Source organism: Chiroxiphia lanceolata, chromosome 5 (assembly GCF_009829145.1).
Source record: "Chiroxiphia lanceolata isolate bChiLan1 chromosome 5, bChiLan1.pri, whole genome shotgun sequence".
Classification (NCBI taxonomy): Eukaryota; Metazoa; Chordata; class Aves; order Passeriformes; family Pipridae; genus Chiroxiphia; species Chiroxiphia lanceolata.
Window position 1 is genome coordinate 69,408,262 of NC_045641.1, and position 21,968 is coordinate 69,430,229.

General features: G+C 44.4%; 2 protein-coding genes across 3 annotated transcripts in view; both read right to left on the reverse strand.

The window, feature by feature from the left end:
- Positions 1-17: 17 nt before the first annotated feature.
- Positions 18-16,298, reverse strand: LOC116787715 (homeobox protein NOBOX-like). Its single transcript, XM_032689554.1, is given in 9 exon segments — positions 18-204; positions 207-466; positions 2,492-2,829; positions 3,335-3,596; positions 10,857-10,990; positions 11,822-11,925; positions 12,413-12,519; positions 12,899-13,603; positions 16,217-16,298. Coding segments are annotated over 9 exon segments (2,106 nt in total). The 5' UTR covers positions 16,272-16,298; the 3' UTR covers positions 18-63.
- Positions 16,299-19,533: 3,235 nt separating this feature from the next.
- ARHGEF5 (Rho guanine nucleotide exchange factor 5) overlaps positions 19,534-21,968 on the reverse strand; it is a 35,599-nt gene continuing 33,164 nt past the window's right edge. For both annotated transcript variants that reach the window (XM_032688314.1, XM_032688312.1), the window contains exons 13-15: positions 21,777-21,847; positions 21,341-21,445; positions 19,534-21,141 (exon numbers count right to left, since the gene is read on the reverse strand). In XM_032688314.1, coding sequence (XP_032544205.1) covers positions 20,987-21,141; positions 21,341-21,445; positions 21,777-21,847 — 331 coding nt within the window. In that variant the 3' untranslated portion in view covers positions 19,534-20,986. The remainder of the gene's footprint in view (positions 21,142-21,340; positions 21,446-21,776; positions 21,848-21,968) is intronic.

Consider the following 21,968-nt stretch of genomic DNA (forward strand, 5'->3'; position numbering starts at 1 on the left):
AGGTACAGGATAACAGGACCAGCCTTGGATGGCAGACCAGAAAAAAGGAAGTTCCATTCCCATTCATGCCACGGTTTTGATCCTGCATTCAGAGGAGCTACTGCTGTCTTGGAATGCTTTCCTTTTCCCCCCCAAAAAATAATCAGCTGGCCAGTTACCAACAGTGGTGTCTCCTTTCTTGCTACAACACTCTACATCCTCTCTCCTTCAGCGAGCGATGCCAACTCTGGCTCTGTTTGGTGGCTCTGCTTTGAACTCTGGTCTGGTGTCACTCCCTTTTGCTTTCCAGCCTCTGACGTGGATCCCAGTGCTGTTCCATTGGGCACTTGAAGAAGATATGGCTCTGTGAAGTTCTGTCCTTCTGCCGTGCTAAAAAATGGCATTTGGGAGTGCAGCTGATTTGAGAATTGAGCTCCCTGCATGCAGAAAACACCCCAGGGGACAGCCTGATAGGCAGTGATGTCTGCTGAGGGAAAAGCAACAAAGGAAAGACAGAATAATGAAAATAACAGCAGCGTGTCTATGCTCAGTGCAAACAGCATTGCAGTCATGCTCTGGTGGTCACTGCAGTAGAGCAGACACCACATACAGATAAAGGATCACTTTGCTGTTTACACTGCAGTGTTTTTATCCAAAAGGTAGTTCTTAGGAGGAAAAATCTTTGAAGTTCATAGCATTGTTATAATGCAAAAAGAAATCATGCTGTCGCTCAGCACTGATCCTGAGAGTAGGTAATGATTATAAGAGACACCCATTCCCCAATTTTTTTTCTCCACTCCTATTTTCCAAGAGGTTCCAACTCTGTCAAGCATAACCTGAATGTTTAATCTTCACTTTCGTTTATAGAAGCTGGAAGCAGGAATGTATTGTTAAGTATATCTACAATCCAACTAAGCTGTTCACTTGCTTATTCGCTGAAGTAAGACTCACAGGTGTGTCTGCACTGACAGACTGGTTCCCTGCCCACTGCACTTTGGGAACCTGGAACCTTTTTAGGAAGAAATTCTTCCCTGTGAGGGTAGTGAGGCAGGTTGCCCAGAGAAGCTGTGGCTGCCCCATCCCTGGAAGTGTCCAAGGCCAGGCTGGATGGGGCTCTGAGCAACCTGGGATAGTGGAAGGCGTCCCTGCCCATGGCAGGGGAGTTGGAACTGGATGATCCTTAAGGTTCCTTCCAACCCAAACCATTCCATGATTCTGTGAAATTGGTCATAACAGTTGTAGGATCCCTTCCTTGAACAGAACAGCCATGCACTGCTGATTGTGCTCTGGACAGAGTAAGAGAATATCAACTCTGCCTCTGTTCCTTCAACAATCTTTCAACTTTATCAGCCTGCACCTTTACACACCCCTTATGCTCACACAGTGTGCCCCAAAGAATGCAACACACACTTTGGCATCATGCTATAAAAATGTTAATTTGGTGCACTGGGGCACAGCCCTCTCATTACTTCTGGCACTTCAGACTGAAAAACCACTGAAAAGAATAATTATGCCTTGAAACCAGAGAGGGGAGACAGGCCAAGTGTGGTACATAGCATAGGTACTGCCAACCTGGCCTGGACAGTGTCAGCAGGAATAATGGGAACAAGAGCCAGCTTGCAGCCTCTGCTGTGAGTCAGACTCTGTGAGTCAGACTTCCCTCCCTGACAAGGTCCACAAGACTAGTACAAAAACAGCAGCAGCAGCTGTGGTCTGAAACTATTCTCTTATGTGATAAGACAAAACATGTAGTTTTTGGACTGTGAGCTTAATTCAACAAACTTGACAGTCCAAATAAACTAACTGCAATGGTTTATCATTTGATTATACTTGGGCTTGAATAACTTCAAAATACAAAGCCTGGACACAAGACAAGGAGACCAACAGTGCCAGTTTAACCTAGTTACTTTTTAGAAAATTATGCAGAAGTGCCTTAATCTGTTGCAAATTCAAACCAGAGGAAGAAAAAGAAAGACTCTATATGCACACTCTGCTGGTTTCTGTCTCCCTCTTCTTTTCCACTACCCCAAGATATGAAACTTCAAACTGGTTTCTGCAGAAGCCCAATAGAGCGAGAAGCCTGTTTTTCTTTCTACCTCCAACTATTCCACTTGCTGTGGCACCTTTTCCATTTTGCACCCTTGATTCCCACCCACATATACCAAAGGCATGTTCACTTGCACAACAGTACACTCCTGCAAAAGGTAGTTCTCTAGCCCAGAGAAAAACCACTGCACTACCTGACACATTCACATTTAATGCTCTTTCTGACATGTGCAACCTGTGTAGTAACTTTTGATTCAAATGAATGGGTCACTCAGCACTTTAAAAAAAAACAAGCATACAAGGAAATTAGAAAAAAAGATGGGCCCATATATATATTTGTGCATGCATGTGCACGTTTCTACTTTCTGTCACAGCCACCAGTAAAACCACTGATCATCCTGAGTGTTTCAGGGTATGGTTTAGTTACTCCAGAGGTGCAGGATGACAAAATATTTCAGAAATGTACCTGAGTTTCCACTTGACTGCTGTGGCATGAGCTGTCCCCCCATGCAGTTTTGTCCATAGCCTTGTGTGGCTCCATAGGTTACTGCTCCAGTGTTATCAGGTAAGGCCAGGAAAGCTGGATGGGGCTCAGGGGGTGTTGGAGGAGGGAGGTGGTCACTGCAGAGCAAATTGGTGGCCAGGTGATCTGGCAGTTGGCAGAACTGGGAGAGCTGGTGCTGCTGGGAATATTGGGACAGCTGGTAAATTCCCCCCTGGCTGCTGTACTGGCAGTACATGGTCTCCAGGTTCCCTGCAGTCTCCAGCTGCTCAGGGTAAGGGCAGGAGGGTGGTGAACTCAAGCTGCAGAGAGCAAGGAGAGGCAATCCAGAGATTAAAGTAGGGTCAACAGCTACAGCAACCCATACAGTAAACAACTGTGTTATTGCCAACCCTGATCTGACTCCAAGCCCTCCTCCCAGATGCCAGGACAAGGGTAACAGAAACCACTTGAGCCAAGTGGTTTCACAGCAGGATTCTTGACCAATGGGCATTAGTGGGGATTATCTTCCCACTCTCCAAAGCACACCCCAAAGTTTGAAACATCCTCTCTTTCACTTGACAGGTATGCAATTCTGGAAGTATTCTGACTAGAGGTATCACTTGTCTCACAAGGGGCACAGCAGGTGCCCTGTCCCACTATGCACATCATGCAGCTTTTCATGCTCCATTTAAAAGACACCGTCACTCCTGCACCTGACTTTTCACTTATGCTCCCACCTAATTCCTTGTCCCATGTCCCACATTCACCCTCGCAAGGCTTCTCCAAGGCTTTGCTTTTTTCATTTCCCTTCTCATCTGTTCCTACCCTTGATTCTGGATGCTGTAAGTGAAGGCCTCCCTGGAGCCATTTTCCTGACTGGACAAGCAGCATTCACTGTTGGGAGTGTCCAGCCCCACGGAACCAACAGGGCTGTGGGGGCTGAAGGACAGGTTGGTGGCCCTGCGGATGGGAGGAGGGCTGGGAAGGCTCGGGAAGCCCTCCACGCTGCTGGAGTTGAAGCTGAGCTGCTGCGACACCTTCGTCTGAACTGCTTCACAAGATGCCACCATTCCTGCCACCGAGGAGGCTGTGAATGAAAAGAGAGACTGTCACACCGGGCTGCCATAGCAGGAATGAACAGGAGCAAGCAGAGGGAAGGAGGAGCAGAACAGAAAAGCAAGATGCCAGACATCCACCGGTGGGAATAAAAGTGAGCAAGTACCGGCATTGCTGTAGAGAAGCACAAGGAAGTACTAGCAAGCTCTCTGGAGCACAGGATGGTGTTTATTGGCTAAATAAAATTACCTTCATGATTTCAGCCTCTGCATATTATATTTATTCAGCTCTCAAGAAGGCAGCCAAGTGAAGCAAAGTACTTCCTGGAAAAAAGCCAGAAATTATCCCCCAGTCATCTTCCATCACTACTGTCCTCTGGGAGGAGTGTGCTGCACTCAATTCAGAAGATTACCCTTTTGAAAAATTTAACTGTGGTTTGAAAGAAACAAAAACGTGCACATCCACATCCACAGTCATTGTTTTGACCATATTTTCTCTCAGATGACTCATGCCAGAAACAAAAATTAAAAGAGCAGAGATGTCAACTGAAGATCTTTTGGAAAAAGAAGCTGGAACACAGAAAAAGAAACCAACACCTTTTGGTTCCTAGAATCTTGTTTGGTGACCTCTCTCTTCAGTCACTGCTAGAAAATGAGAGAGGAAGAGTTTCTTACAGAAGAGCCTCTGTGGACACAGGACAATAGAGGACATTAAAGGTCAGAGTCACATATGCTGGTGATCCAGAGTAACAACTATACACAGAAGTTCAAGGAGCTTGCACTTGGGGCAAGAGAACAAGATTTTCTTTCATTATGGCAATTAGCAAATGATTTCTCTCTTCACAAGTGTAACCATGAAGTGTGCAGGACAAGTTTAAATGACTTTTTGAGTCTAGCTGGGCTGAACCAGCCGACTGTTCAGGTAAAGCTGGTCTACTCCCACTCACAGGAAAGCTTTAGGGAGAGTTTACAGTTGTACTTCACCCTTGCAGGCATACAGGGTAACATCAAATGCACTCCACCAGGTACAAATCAAAGGCCTCAAGCATAAAACCTAAACATAAAGATGCCACAGCATCTCCTTAGCGACCTTTGGAGAATTTTGGAATGCAAGCCCAGAGAGCTGATGAGGAGATTCCACTTCAACACCTCATAGCACTGTTTCTCAGATTCCCCATCACATTGTGCACTTCTGTCTCTCTTATTGCATCTTCCCACATGCAGTTTTTTCCAACTCTCTGCAACCGTGGAGAGAGGGAATCATGATGTTTCAATGAAAACTTTTCAAGTTTCAATAACCTCGATTTTGAGCTCATTTAGAAAACCGGAGCAAAAGCTAGGATGGCATCTCTCAAGCATTGACATGCCCATGCAATTCTCAGTGGTTTATTTTTTCTGTTTGAACATACTATTTACCCATGTCAGGCAGCATCTATGATATGCCTGTCCCACTCCCAGTGTTTGACATAGCACAGATCTACTCCCACACAACAAAGCACAAGAAAGCAAATATTTAGTATCCTCAAAATCAAAATGGCTTAGCCAGAAATGAAACTGAAGATCTTTCCTGATTTTTTTTTAAAACCTTCATTTGCACAGGTTCTCCTAACCATCGTGTCCCAGAATGTTCACACAAACATTATGAAACACACCTACCTGAAAACCAGTCTACATCCAGGTAAAGCTTCAGTTCAATAATGACATTAGGGTGAGCTGTTCTGCAGATGGCACTAGTTTTCCTCAGGATGAATACAAGCAGCCCAGGAAGTCACTTCTAATCCCACTTTCACACCTACTAAAAATTAAGTTGTTTTTTGAAATATTTGCAATACTTAGTGTAGATAATCTTTGTGGGTCATGGCAATAGGACCCCCAGGCAAAGAGATTGTGAAGGGACACCCGTGGCCTCCAAAGAGCTGATTTAGCCTTTTCTCAAGACTCTTCTGCTTCTCAGTCCTTTCAAAGACAGATGCTGAAATTGTACCTTCTGAATAAAGTCACAAATGCAGTGGGAATAAACAATTCCCAGAGAAGCAATATCTGCTAAACCTGACATATTTACAGAAGATTCCAGAATTGTTTGATGGAGAATTCTGATCACTGGCTTGAGATAATACCTACATTTTACTATTTGTTGCTTTTCCTGACACCGATATAGAGATAAACAACCTCAGAAAGCTTTCCAGTGAACATGGCAATGTAACAGCAAGATTTTTGTTTATCACTTCCATTATTTCTGGATTTTCAGTCCATTAGACAACCTTGGAAATTTTTGAAGAGCAATTTAATAATTTGCAGCTTCAGATCTCTGAACCAGCCCTGGTTAAGACATGTGCCTTAACTCAAGAATGTCTGTTCTAAGTCTCCAGCTACACAGCTGCCTTACCCCTACTATAGCTGCCTCCTCAGCATCCTGGCAGAGTTCAGAGATCCATTCTTTAGTGCAAACAGCTTCCAATGAGTGGGACAGTCTTAAAGTAACAGAAATGGATGTGTGTTTTTCTGTTGGGATGACTGGGATGTCTGTCTTTCACGAGTCATGAAGGAGACTGAGGTCTGTCCTAGAGAAGTATCCATGAACTTACAGCAGGGCCCGGTTTCACAAGCCTGTGTCACACATTGATGTCACAAACAGTTTCTTTTAATGCTAATTACAGCCTTTACTGGGACATTAAGGGCCATCACAAAGCTTTTCACAGACTCCTCCTGTTCTTGAAATTACAAGAAAACACATTTGTCGTGCAAATGACATCTTGAAAGTAGAAAAAAAAACATTAAACTTAGGAGCAATGGCCTCTTCATTTAACTGGAGTGATGGGAAATGAACCAATTCAGTTTCTAACTGCATTGCTTTGAGAAGCCTGTCAGTCTGATCTTCTTCTGGATTTTCAGTAGGCCAGAACCTACCACTTTTTCAAAAGATATGATTCCTGCTTGCCATGTCAGCTACACATCATCAGCTTTAAAGTAATTTGTTCACAAGCCAGAATCCTGTGAGTGAAAGCATTAGAGCTTGTCATTTATTTATTCTTCTCTGACAGATCATATCCAGCTTCATCCAATTGCTCTCAAGACTTCCACAACCATTCCACCTCTGAGAGTTATCTGCACAGACTGGACTCCTGACAGGTGTCCTCACAATACAGCCACATGAAACAAAGAATTTCCTGCAAAATCACCAGTGGGGCAGAAAAACCTCCTCCCACAAACCAGAGGAACTTTTCTTTCTGAAGGGTTAACTCAAAAAAAATCATAAGCCAGTGCCTTAAGTCCATGAATCACAGATATATTTATGTCAGTAAGGAATCTCAGGAAAACAAGAAAAACTTTAAAGAACTGCCAGTGTCAAAAAATCTATTAATCTCAAGCATGTTGTCCAGCAAAAGTAGTAAAAAACAATTCTAAGACCAAAGCAAGCTCAAAATGGAAGTTTTGAGGCACGAAAGGCTCTCGTAGCAAGCAGTGTGTCCAATACCCAAATCAGAAGCCATAACTGCCATCAAGGTAAGATACATCTCAAATACAACTTGCTGACATTTTTAATCAGCTTGTTTGGCAAACTGGAAAAGACACTGGGACATTAAAAAAAAAAAAAAAAAAAAAAAAGAACCCACAAACCAACAGTCAGAAGTACTGGCCAGAGCAAGGAAAAACAGTGGAAAAGGCAGCACTGAACACTCTCCAAAGGTCTTGGGTAACAGATTATACTGTCCTCATCATTTTCTTGTCCTGCTGAAAGTGGTTAAATACACTGGTACCAAGGAAAGCACCTGAACAGCCACTCCAGCAGGCCACAATCTATGGGCACAACTGCACCACAATGCACAGGTCACAAATTATTTTGCTGAAATCTAACATTACTAAGCAGTTGGTTTTGCCTTGTAAACTGATAACTTTTTTTTTTCTGATTTGTTTCCTCTTTTATTTTGCTTCAGCTATTTTGGATTTTATCCTATTCAAGTTTTGCCTCCTTCATGTTCCGAGATACTCTAATAAAGCTAACAGGTGGACCCCTGGATGGCTCTATTTCTTGGCAAGGTTTTTTTTATGAACGAATTCAGGTCACGTTGTCTTTCATTTTCCCTGTTTCAGTTTCTGCTTTCTTAAAAGAGAAAAGTCTGCCTATGCAATGCTAGATAACAGGCAAACAAACAAAAAGCAAATTTTATTGTTTTATTCCCCATAGCTGTGTTACCCTGCATGTAGTTAAGGCAAAACTTTAACTGCAGCTTTCCATGCCATTGTGCCCTGCAGACCTCTCTTCCATGAGGACTCTACACCAGATATCAGTCTTCTCCCTCAAAGAGTGCACCAACTTAGGTCTCTACTCTGCCCAGGCACCAGTTCTCCCATGACTTGTAGGAATGTAATTTTAGGACTTCTACCTTCCATCTGATTAGAGCTGAACAAATTTGGAGGGCAGGGTGGGTTTCATAAATGAAGAGAGAAGCATGTGGCTCATTACACAGACCTCATTCCTCCCTTCCCTCAGGCAACCAGGTCCAAAACCACTCACCAAACCTCACAGTTCGTGTGCACTAGCAAAGCAAGCCTCTCTTCTGAACAGTGACTTAGAAAAGGTACTTTTTTTAATTCCCTCAAACAGATCTGTATCTGGAAAGTATTCACCAGCCTTAGCTGACACAAATAGATTTCATTACTTCTTGTCCAGCCTGATTTAAAGAGAACAAGGGGAAGCTTGTTCCCTCACACAGATCTAGTGGAATGAAGTAAACTCTCGTTTTCACACATCCCTCTCACTGAAGACACAGGAGTTTCAGACAAGCAGAGGAAGCCTGTGTTTCCTAAAAGCTGGATGCACACACAGCAAATGCAATAGGAGGCAGTCAGCAGCAAGCTGAAAGGATTCCAGCAGTAAAAACCCAGCTCTCTTTATCACTCATTTTCCACATACCCATTTCACCCTCAGGGACATTCATTTGCCCTTCTTCCTTACACACTGCACCAAGAATTCAGATGGGACCCTTCTCTCCTATCAGGAGGATTGCTTGTCTTTTCCACATGGAGAATTGCATCCCAGCATGCAGATTCCCCAGAAAGAAATGGCTCATTGAAAACAGAGGACAAGATCACATCCCTGAATGAAACTTCTATTTCTCTAACAGAGGAAATGGATTCAAACTAAAAGTTTAGAGTAGATATCAGGAAGAAATTCTTTGCTGTGAGGGTGGGAAGGCCCTGGCACAGGTTGCCCAGAGAAGTTGTGGCTGCCCCATCCCTGGAAGTGTTCAAGGCCAGGTTGGATGGGGCTCTGAGCAACCTGGGCTAGTGGAAGGTGTCCCTGCCCATGGCAGGGGGTTGGAACTGGATGGTCTTTAATGTCCCTTCCAACCCAAACTTTTCTATGATTCTATTATATTCTCTCTTGACTAAATAGCACATCTGCAGATGTACTTTAGGAACCAGCAGAGGTTCCTACAGCATAGAAATCTGAGGATAATTGATTTGTTTCCTTTAAATGAATTATTTTGCAAAACCTTAGTCTTTATCTAATTAAATACAGGGCTCAACAAATGACACTGCTTCAGCACTCTGGGAAGCAGTGAATTATTCAAATACTTTGACCATATTTACCCTGCTGTAAGGAGTGGAAAAACCAGAACTAACTGAATTACAGTCCTATTGTTTAAATAGGTCATGGGATTGACTAAAGTAGCCCTTGCCTTGAGAGGATGACAGGCAAATTTAAATGACAGAAATACTAAATTAGGTTATCAAGAAAGTATCTCAATTACGGACTTTTAGCACACATAAGTCTAAAGCTTACTGATACAATCTTACAGGTGCTTTCTACAGTGCCAAAGTACTTTTAAGGTATCAGCACTATTAAAAAAAATTGAGTCATTATTAGAAAATGAGTTGCAAGAACTGGCCTTAATACCGATAACTAAAAACTGGTACATTTAGAATAAAATGAGGGAGCAGAAATTCCAATGAATGAATTACAGTGGGAAGCAGGAAAAGGCACACAGTAGTACCATATGTCAGCACATATATTGCTTGGGATATCCCTCCCAAGGAAGTGATGAAGTCCTCATCACTTTGGAAATCTTTTCAAATTGTGCCAACCTGGAAATGTAAACATACATAGGAAACGCTTTAGGAAGCATTCCTGACTCCAGGGAATGCTCTGGCACTCCACACACGAATAAACAATTGAACAAACTCTCTTTAGCTGCATCAACCTTTAAGCACAGCACAGGTAGAACCCTGGTCGAACAGCACACCCCACTGACCTCCAGCTCCACTGCAACTGAGAGTAAATTCAGCGTCAGCTCTGGAACTCAACTAGTCTCCCTCCCTTGAGGTCTTGCACACAATGGAAAATTGCACTGCTTGGGGAAGCCAAGGAACCCTCTTGGACATTTAAAGGTATGGAGTACCTGAGGGAGTCTCTACAACACCAACAGTTTGTACAGTGCACCTTCCTCACACAGCTCACTTGACTCAGGTTGTAGCCAGAATATTTCCATCTAAACCAGGGTATGGGATGTGTGTATCTGCCATGAAGAACATCATAACCAGAGTAATACTTTCATCATCATTTAGAGCAGCAGGACCAGTGTCAAACAGCTATTATGGAAGAATGCCCCTATCACTTATCCTTATGAAGTCATATTCAGAATTCCTTGCTGGCTTGGGCTAGGACATGAACAAGGACTGCAAATTTGGCTTCAGCATCAGCACAGAAGCACCACGGTGCTGGTACATAGCTGGTACAGACTCAATTAGCAGAGAGCTGCTGTACCTACAACCATGGAAAAGTTTGGGTTGGAAGGGACGTTAAAGACCATCCAGTTCCAACCCCCTGCCATGGGCAGGGACACCTTCCACTAGCCCAGGTTACTCCAACCCCCATCCAGCCTGTCTTTGAACACTTCCAGGGATGGGGCAGCCACAGCTTCTCTGGGCAACCTGTGCCAGGCCCTCACCACCCTCACAGGGAAGAATTTCTTCATAATATCTAACCTAAATTCTCCCTCTTTCAGTTTGGAGCCATTCTCCCTCATCCTGTCACTGATGAAAAGTCCCTCTCCAGCTTTCCTGTAGCCCCTTCAGATATTGGAAGGTGCTGTGAGGTCTCCATACAACTTTCTCTTCTCCAGGCTGATCAATCCCAACTTTCTCAGCCTGTCCAGTGACCTGGTGTCACATTTTGCACTGATAGTGTGGGGCATTCACATGACCTTCCCTAATGTGTTTTGGAACATCCCAGCTCCACCAGCCAATGCTGTAGTTAGGGAAAACACTTGTGCTGGTCAGAGTCTCACCTGAGGCAGAGGAGAGTGGTGCAGGCTGTGCTCTGAGCAGGCTGGAGCAGTTCCCAGCTGCAGTGTTTCCTCCCAGCACGGCAGATTGGTCACGAGCAACGTCAGGCAACGGAGGCACAGGCAGAGGAGGTGCCCTGGAGGCAGCAAAAAGGGTTGTGAGGATGAACCAGAAGACAAGGCAGGGCATTATGACCAAATACACACTCTTCTACCCTACAACGGGTAGATCCTACATCCCTAGCAGGTGGAAAAAGAAAGCAGTGGCTGATTTAGGTGTGCAAGGAATGCTGTCTTGACAGTATTTGGGGAAGCAGCCCCAAGTCCCCAGTGTAGGACTGGCAGCAGGGACAGTGCAATGAAATAAGTCAGGTGGTCTCCAATCTTTAACTTAATTTTTCCTCTTTGCATTCTGTTTTCTCACTCCAGATTGCCACAAATATATCCTTGTGGAAACTAATTTCTTCCCTCACACATTCACTCACTACCCCTTGAAAGACCATCTATCCTCTCACATACTCCTTTCCCCCCCCCAGTAAATGTCCCCTGCTCATCTATGGAAGGTGCTACCTTATATTTATTCAAAGAAGCCCATGACTTTGTAAGACTGATCCAAGCAAGCAGCACTTCCATCACCAAGTGAAAATCCATGGAAATGGAAAGCAATGGTGGAAAATGCAATGGGCTCCTGACCATTCACAAAAACATAAAATGAAGGGGTGATCCACAGACCTTTCTATCTTATCCCTTGTTCTCCACATGACTCCACAGCAGTCTCAACAGATTTCTTTCAAACCCTCTTTTAAGAGGGTCCCCTACAATTTGCCAAGAAATCTGACGAGCTACTGAGGTCCAACTCAATTATCAGCTCTCCCTAGTTTAAATGTAAAGGGGGAATGGCAAAGGAAAACATTTAATTCATTAGGTATCTGTTGTGGAAAGATGAGAAAACGGAGTAGGTCCCCCACCCATAATCATCTGACAGAGGTGATGATGTTGGATGTTTTCTGTTGCCTTTCGCATTCAGCTTCTCCGATTTCCGCCACCTTGCCCTGCGATTCTGAAACCAGACCTGATGAATGGAAAGAAAGGATGCATTCAGGAAGGAAAACATCTACACATGGGGACACTGGCAACAAATCAGCAGTGACTGCTTCCACACGTCACCAGGTGAGCCCAGAAACCTTTCTTCGACAGAAAGGAACCTCAAGAAACCTTTCTTCCAAAGAATCTGCACAATTCATTGCAAACAGAAAAATAATAGCAGAAAGACACCCCCAAACACCAATTTCCTTTGTTGCCCACGATTTTCAAGACAAAAGAGATTAACTCTGATCTCCTTAGCCTCATTTATCTACCCATTGTATGATTCATCTTAGCAAATGGGAAGATATGCAACCCCAGACTCCATGGCCATTTTGGGTGGGGTTGAGCAGTGTCTATCCCTGTGAGCTCTCTTCCTTCTCACCAGTGGCAGGTGTAGTCATCACCTCCTCCCTGCCCCAGTCCCTGTCCATCCCTTTTCTGCACAGAACCCACTGTCCCCACGCAGGCGTTACCAGGATTCGCTGTGGCGTCACACCAATCACAGCTGCAATCTCCCTCCTCTTCTCATTGTCGGGATAGTGGTCTTCATGGAACACCTTCTCCAACTCTTCTAGCTGCTCTAGAAACCATGCATTGTTCAAAAAGAGAGAGAAAGAGATGGGGAGTATGTGATAAAAAAAACAGCAGAGGGAAGCAGAAAAAAACCAGAACATTTTTATTATAAACACAGGAACAACATAAAAGATTTTTTTTTTAAAGTAAACCACAAAAATAAACAAAACTCTTCTTTTGCAGTAAAAACAAAGAGCATTGCTAGTGATGCTTCAAACGTAAGACACTTTATTTGAAGATCCTCACACATCTGATGGTGTGGAATGCAGTGCAGCACCAGTGAGGGCAGCTCAGCACCTCCATGGGCCTTCAGCATGGGGAAAGGAACACCAGTGCCACTGGCACTACAAGTGTCCCTGTTTGCCAGTGGGTGCCCCAGTATCTACCTGCATTATAGGAGGTGCGGGACTTCTTCCTGACCGGTGGTAGGATGTGTGGATTCTCAAGTAAGGCTTTTTTCCCCTTTTCCCCTTTTTTCTCCTCCTTGGTTCCATCATGGCTACCTCTGGATTCCAAGACTGAAGACACCTTGTAGGATTGCTGGGCTGCAGCACATTTGGATGACTGGCAAGTAGCTGGGCCACCCTCATCCTGCCTGAAGGGAGCTCCAGGGATTCCACTCGGTGCTTTCTCGGTGCACATTCCACTTCTGTTGGTACTTTTTTTCTTCTTTGCCTCCTTTTCAGTCCCATCAAGGTAATGACTCTCACAGTGTTCAGGGGACCCTGACTGAACTGTGGGCTCCTGTGCCAATCCAACTACAGCAAGTGGGGACACAGCCTTCATGTCACTGCAGGAATTGAAAGGCTGCTCACACACCAAGGTAGAATCCAGCTGGCTGTCAAGGACCACGGAGTCTTGGGAAGCTGACCCAGCTGCCTGCAGGGTGCTGTCTCTTCCATCTTCTTCCACTTTCTTTACAGGGCTAATCCTGTCTTCTGTTCTCGAGGTATCCTCGGGTTCTTCTTGTGTAGCTGTGCTTCGGAATGCAGAGAGCACACTGCTCCCTGTGCCATGGCCACCAACAGCACCAGCATCCACCACAAACTGCTCCTTACACTGCAGCGTGTCCTCTTCCTCATCCTGGTACTCTATAAGGAAAAAAAATGGGAAAAAACCCCACCCAAACCCCAACCCATACCCCATCCCACATGCACTGTGCCTGGATAGCACACGGAAAAGGTACGCCTGGATCAGGAGTCTCAGTTATGGAAGAAGGAAAACACCACACAACGAAACCCAACGGTGACAAGAACTGGAGAGTTCAAAATAAAAACTCTGTCACCAGGACAGAGCCTGCCAGGGAAACAAGAACAAAGAAACTGATATGGTCAACAGGGAGACAGTCAAACCTCTGTGACGAGAAAAGGCTCATATTGAGAGTGAACATGTCTGCAAAAACATTACCAACTGTGAACTACAGGGAGAGGTAATTCCAAGCACAGAGAATAAAGGGAAGGTTGCATATTACAAATACAGTAGTGGGAAAACAGCACTGGGGATAGTAAAGGTCTCTGGAATAATGGACAGAACAAAAAGTAATGACTTATGAGCAAAAGAAAGACACAAGTGAAATTCTGGTCTATTGTGTCAACAGGGATTATCTGACAAATGTCAGATAATTTTTTACGTATTTCTGTCATACCAAAGCTGACCAAGCAAAAACCATTAATTGTATAAGCTTCTGATAACTGCCTTGAATTATTTTTCTGCAGTTTCAGCCATACTTATGAATAACAGACTTACAAGACAGCAAATTAAATAGCCGGATGAGGACAAAAATAGGTGCAGAAGTATGACCAAGTTTAACAAAAAGCACAAACTACATTACAGTAAGGAAGACTAAATAGTAGAAGACAGGTCAGAGAGAACATAGCAAGAGAAATAATTAAAATAGGCAACATAATAATAAAGAAGCATTATACTTTCCCAGTTGGCATATACTTTTTCAAAAAAACAATGTTCCAAAAACCTGCTGGTTGTCTTAGAATGTCTGAGTCTGTGTGATTCCTGCTAACTAAAATAAACAAACAAACAAACAAATAAATGCTTAAGAATAGAAAGTAGAATAACAAACCCAAACCCATGTATCTGCCTCTGTCTGGAGAGGGGAAAGTTTGAGCAGGCTATTGGCAGCATTTCAGTTGTATGTGCTTACAGAGAAACTTCGTAGTTTAATTTGGGGGAGGAAAAAGATCTAGAATAATTCACTTTCTAACATTTCACGTTGGTTTACTTTTGATATATATTAGTGCTTTCTGCCTCAATGTTTCTTTCTGAAACAACTGTTAGTCAAGAAGGAGCCCCACAACATCAGTCAGATGGGAGAATCTTCATGGAAGTATGAGGGCATGCCAGGCTGTTCTAAGACTTTCTAATTTGCTTTTTACAGGATTAAGAGAACCAAATTAGCTGCAGGGGAAAGAAACAGAAGCAGGAAGCTATGAAACTATAATAATTTGATCTTATTAAGCAACAACAGTTTCCACTGCAATTGACATGAAATATTCTGATGAGGAGGGTCAAGAAACAGTGAGGCACAGTCTGGCTCTGTTCTGTATAATTCCTTTTTCCACCACCCTCCTTGTTGCCTCTTAGCTCATCTCACTCATCATGTGAAAAAACCAGTATTTTCATGTGTCGTCCATTCTGTCACTCACCCAACACCTCAAATCAACAATGGCATTTTCAGCTTAGTGCTTTGATTTGAGCAGGGGTTTTACTTGTTTCTGTGCAAACACCAGTATGTGTTTACACCACAAAACAAATTTCCAAGTCTTGTGTAGGTACTTTCTACCTGCTTTATATTACCTACAGAAATATTCTTCCAAGGGAAAGTAAATCACTCTTATTTCTAAAATACATAGCAAAGGCCTCACAACAACTTGGGATTGACAAGGAAGAGCTGTCATAAAAATAGTTGGGAGAGAAAGATAGGCCTTCATGGTAACAAAGAGGGACTTATCAAACCATATGGCAAGGGACCAGACTGAACATCACTTTGTCCCACTTTTAGATAAACATAACCTTAAGCAGAAGAGATTTTAACTGACTGGGAACATCAGACATGTTCAGTCTGGAACACCTGATGTGCTGAAGGCACAGGAGCAGGAAGCCGAGCCCTCTTTCCCTTCTCACAACCACCTCCTTAGACATTTCTCCGAGCAAGCCAACCACTTACACTGGGACAGCAAGACTTCTGAGGTTTTCTTGGGGCATTTGTTACAAAGCCACCTGAACGCACACACACGGAGAGATGCCAGAGGTCCATCCACACAAGGAGGAGGAAAACCGGGCAGCGGGGCCAAGGTACAACAGAGAAACCCGGAGGCAGCGGGAGCCCCCTCAGCGCGACAGGAGAGGAAAGGCACCTGCCCCCGACCCTCGCCCAGGTGCTTTTACAAGCCAAGGCACACGGGGGCCCTGCAGCCCTTCGTCCCCAAACTCCGCCACGGAGCCCCAGGCACCAGGATGTGTCTGTGCGGGGTCAGGACACCGCGGGAATGAGGGAAGCGGGGGGAATATTGGCCGGAGCGCCCAGATAACATCCCGGAGGAGCCATTACCCTTCCCCTGGCGCCGCTCATTAGGCTCATCGCCGGGTGCCTCCCTCCGGTCATTAACGCGAGCCGGCACTACCCTTACCCATACCCTTGTAAGAACCCTTATAATGACCCTTAAATTAACCCTCATAATAACCCTTACCCAGCCCTCCGGCGGCCCGCTCCTTGTCCTCTCCCTCCGCGCCCGCCCCGTCCATCCCGGCTCGGCGGCGCTCCCGGCCTCGCCCAGCCCGGTCCGGTTAATGCCCCGCCCGGGGTCAGTCCTGCCCCGGCCCCGCCGGCTCATCAAGGACACCTGGGACAGCGGGGGAGGCTGCCCGACCCCCGCATCCGCAGGGAACAGGGCAGCGTCCCCGCTCGGCCTCGGCGGGGATGATGTTCCCCCACGGAGGGTACGGGAACGTTTCAAGCTCGGCTGAGGATACCTGGGAGATTCCTTCCCGCGAAGAGCTGGTGGAAATACCCCCAACAGCACGCCGCGGAAGCCTAGATGTTGCAAAACTCGTGTGAACGAGGTGAACCTCGTTATCTGGAGTGGCGTGTCCAGTACTGGGCTCCTCAGTGCAAGAAAGACAAGGAGCTGCTGGAGAGGGTCCAGCGGAGGCCACAAAGGTGATGAGGGGGTCTGAGCATCTCTCCGAGGAGAGACTGTGAGAGCTGGGCCCGTTTAGGCTGGAGAAGAGAATGCTGAGACAGGCTCTCATTAATGTATATAAATATCTCCGAGGCAGGTGCCAAGAGGATGGTGCCAGACTCCCTTCAGTTGAGCCTGGCAACAGGATGGGCAGCAATGGCCATAAACTAAAGCACAAAAAGCTCCACCTCAGCATGAAGAACTGGAACAGGCTGCCCAAGGAGGTTGTGGATCTCCCTCTGTGGAAACATTCCAAACCCACCTGACATGCTACCATCACCTCTTCCAGGTGACCCTGCATTGGCAGGGGGTTGGACTGGATGCTCTCCGGAGGTCCCTTCCAACCCTAATGACTCTGTGATTCTGTAGTCTTTTCCAGTAGGCTGTCAGGAAGATATTGCTTTTCTAGTGTGCTCTGGCTGTAGTTATTTAGCAATGCTTCTGGTTCTCCATCAGCGGGGGTTGCACTGTCTGCAAAGACAGTGCTGGCATGAAGAATGAGCCTTGCTTCACTGCATTCTGATGCACCAAAATAGAACATCCTTCATCCTCCTCATGGTTACTGGCTTGTTGCTCTCACGGCACCGTTCTCCTACTGTGTGTTTCCCTAATACCTTCTGTCTTTGTTTCAAGGTTCACTAGAGCTTGGAAGGTCCTCCTTCTACAGATGCTTTCACCTGAGAGTAGTTTCACCACATTAAATGAGTGTAAGCTGAAACATGTGCCAGCATTTTGCAGACAGTATAACCAGTCAAACTGTGCACCTGGTTCAGCCACCAGCTGCAAGACATGCTGGCTGCAATGTCATTGTGGTTAAAATGGCAATTAGTTTGCTAACAGCATTCAGCTGACAAAACACAACTCAGAAGGGATGGGACCTCTTCAATATTAGATAAAAGTGCAAATTATAAAAATCACTAACTGCTTTAGAGGTTCCTGTTTCTGAGCAAGGTTGTGTTTATTTACTGAACTCTAGTCCTAATGTCAGCTTTTACTTGTGAAGGGAGTAAGAACTGTGGAGAATGCTTTATTTTCCTTGAGGAGGGACCAACATAGGTTCCCAGGGCTGTGAGCTTTTTTTTTTTCCTTTAGAACCACATATATCTATATGTATATCTATATTATACTTCTTTATATGAAAAATGACCGGAGTCATAACATTTAATTTTCAGATGTAAACAATGACTTTCTCAGACTGTCAACAAAACTGTTTAGATATAGTTTATACTTGTACTTCATTGCTGTTCTTGTCACAAAAATAAATTAGTGTAACTGCCCTCTGAGGTTTGTTTTTTTTCAGTATAGAAATACTGAATTTCTTTTGTCCGGATACACTATGTATCAGTCTCCACAGGTTCTTGGAGAAGATACACTGGCACCTCTCACACACTGTTCCTATGCCCTGCCTTCTTTGTGGATCTTCCTAGAAAAGTATTGGGACTTGTTTGACAAAACCTATGCTTCTGTTTTACACTAATTTTCTGGAAAATCAGGTTATCCACATTAGATAATGTAGGGAGAAATCCCGACTCATAAAGAAGACTGTGATAGGACACAGCAGATACTCTGTTAACTTGATTCCTGTATCCTGAATGCTCAGTTGGAGGGGGTATTGTACTAGTTTAAGTTTGTACAAATGTACAGATGTTATTCAGTTTCAAAAAGCATTTCAGTGCAGATATGGATTTTGGTGGCAGGATGGTGCTGGAGTTAAAAATTGAAATAAATGTGAGAAGTTGAGGCCTATCTGAAATGCAAGAAATCAAAATAAACCAGGGCATGAGCACTTAAGCTGACCTTTAAATGTTCTTAAATGTTCCTAAACCTTTAAATGTTCCTAAACATACAGAGGCCTGACATCAGGAAATAAAGGCTGTACCTGTGACATGAAGAAGTTAACCTTTGATTCAACTAGTTAAACAGCATAGAAATGCTGTCAATCACAACAGCAGCCTTGAGGTTTCCTATCTCAACACAAATTTTAACAGGAACATACAGAATTTAATGTAGATACCACGTTGGGAGGTTCTAATGAGCAATCTGCCCGCTTGTTTTGTGAGAGCAAAAGTTGAAAAAGAATTCTTGACTTCTAAAATGTTTAACAAGATGACTTCTGATGTATCTATGGCTGTCTTCTCCTTGGTACAGGTAGCCAAGATGAAGCTGATGAGGATATGGGATACCTCAGACTGCATGGGATAACCTTACACAGACATGTGCTGAACTGATCCTAACCCAGTGTTTTTTGTATCCCAGTGGAGACACTGATGATGCTGTTGACTTAGGTATTGCATAAATTCATGCCAGCCTGGGACAAGCAGGCATTCTGGATATCTGAACATTCGTGGGTCTTGTTGAGGATGATAACCCTTCTTGTGTCACTTAGTTTGAAGTAGGGCTTCCTTTGTTTCTTAGCTCAGGACAAGCTTCAATTCTTCTAGGAGAAAAAAGTGTGTAGGTAGATTGTTGTCTGGACCACAGATTAAAAGACAGTTGAATAATTCCTGGCTTACTGCTATCATGGGCTGGACTCACAGTTTCTGTAGTTCATCCCTTCAGTTTACCTTGAGATATGGATGACCAACATCATTGTGGAACTTGCAGCAGCTTCAGGGCTGGGGATAACACCAAAGAACCGTAGAGTGTGCTAATAAAGCAAGTTTTCCTCACTGCCTCAGCTAAGGAGAGCTGCTTGTACTTCATATTGACTTAGAAAGGACATCTAAAGGGAAAAAATAATGAAAATACTGAATGTATATTCAGTAAATACTGAATTACTTACATTTGAGAGGAAAACGTAAGTAATGAGGAAAGTAGAAAGGTTTTTTTATTTTAACTGGAGAAGTGCATGAGTTTATTAAGACTAAAAGCAACTCTTTTTTTTTAATCCAGCTAAAATTATTGATATAAATAGACTGTAATAGGCTACACTAGATACAATGTAAATGGGATTTAAAGGCAGAATGTTACAGAGACAGAAAGCTGGAAATATGAAGATAACTAATTCTTCAAATATATTAAATGCAAGAAGGCTACACGTTGCTTTCCTTGGTGTATTGATTCTTATACTTGATCTTGCATTGACTGAGCTGAACGCAAACACTTTTAACACAGAAACAGTATTTTACACTTGAAGGCATATCCTCAAATAGACAGGTTCTGCACAAATGCATGTAAACTGGACTTAAAACCAGAGAGTTCTAAAAAAGAACAGAGACCCTGGTGCATACTTTGACTTTATCTACAGTGGCTAAATATCTCAGTGTTCTCCCTAAGTGTGCAAAATGGTGCATGCAATACCACATGAGCGATCAGAGTAAGAGCAGCAGGAAAGTGCCACTTCATTGCATGTGCCTTAGTCATGGTAATTCTGTACAGGGTGTGTACCAACACATAATAACAATCTTTGTCAAAAGTCACTGATCTACTTTGAGTGGGAGGCGGAGTAAAAAAAAAGGTCGTTTCAGACAGCTTAGTGGGACACTTGTTCGTAAGAGAGGTGACCTTTGTGAAGCAGATTCTTCAGCATGATACCTCTTAAGGTGAGGGAAATCATCATAGTGGCTTCTGAAAACTTTGTTCCACTCCAGTGGATATTCTCATGCTGTCAAGGACTCTTAACAGCACTCTGAGACCAAGTTAAATTTGGGTGCAATGAAATATTTGCCTATCTAAACCCCGGTAGACCTACATGATCAAACACATAAATTGTTCTAAGTGGAAATTACACTATGGAGATCAACACCATGAAGAATATCAAGAGGCTATTCAAATGGAAAACTCTCCTCAACTCTGTTGTGCTTTGCACTTAGCACCTTCCTTCTCAGGAGCTCAAAGCTCTTAGTCTGCTAATACTAGTGAATTTAGCCTCACACCATGCAGTGAGGTAGGTGAGCTTCCCCCCATTTTGCAGATGGGAAAACTGAGGCAGAACTCTGAAGTGACTTGCATAAGGTCCCACAACTTGTCAGTGGCAAAACCAGGAATATATTTTCAGAACTCCAGATCCCGGACCTCTGTCCGATTTAAGTCCCTCCCTACTACCACAAAGCAAGCAATACATGCAATCTTTACTCCTCCTCCTGCTGCCATAGTCCTGCTGACACAGAGGAAGTGAGTGATTTTTCCTGATTGAATTCCCGCTTTCTTTGGCAAAAAGCACCTGGTTCTGTCAAAGTGCTGTATTATGCTCTTTGCAGAGGCATTTCTTCTGAGGCACAATAGAAAAAAACATGGCTTCCCCATGGCAGGGAGACTGTACAGGTCCAAACAGAGTCTTTATTTCTTGCAGAAGACCTGCTGCTTGGCATTCTTCACACGTTGCTCCTCCTTCAGGTTCTTCTGCCGCACATGTTTGCTGGAGATGTTCTCCACGTGTTCTGAGGGGAACCAGCCTCTCTCCCGGTCTGAAAGTTTTACCCCTTCCATCCATCCTGTGGTACGGGGAGAAACACAACATGAGGCAAAAGAATCACAATTTCATTTCCATTCTTCCCCAAAAGCCCCCTCCAACAAGGCCCTAAGAGCAAAGGAGGAGATCCCCTTTCAGCTTCCAAATAAAGCATCCTAATGGAGAGTCTCCTTGTCCTCTCAATCCAACACTTTAAGACAGCCACTGCTCATTCTGCTCACCATCGTTGCTGTACTGCATAACCATGATGATATCTGCCTTCTCCAAAGCCAGCTCATCATTTTCCCGAGCCTTGTAAGTCTTTATGCATTGAACCTGTGGTGCATCTAAAGGAGAGGAAAGATCATACTGGTGTAGATCATACAGTAAACCTGTGTGCATCAGATACAGAGGAGGTGGGGAATAGGGTACTGCCCAAACACTAAAGGGCAGAGAACTGGAAGGGACAATAAAGGCCTTCATCTAATACGAGGAGTTAAAATAGGTAAAATAACTGGTACAACCTGGCATTGAGGGAAAACCCACGACTATCTTCTTTATTTACAAAAAAACCTCAAGTATTGTGCCTTGGAATCATTCTGGGATGTTCCACCTCACAGTGACTGTGACTCCCCTGAGCCAGCCCACCCCATTGCTGGAGCAGCAGAGCAGACTCACCAGGGCATTCCAGGAGGTCCGGTTCTCCCCGTGGAGGAGCCAAAGCAGAGATCCACCTCAGCTTCTCACTGCTGGAAAACATCACAGGATTCAATGTGAGGGACAGCAGTCTGGTGACTGACATGGGAGGGGGTGTTTGCTCACAGGAGAGGCTTCAGGGGGTACTCTGGGGAAGTGGAGAAAGGGGGTGGG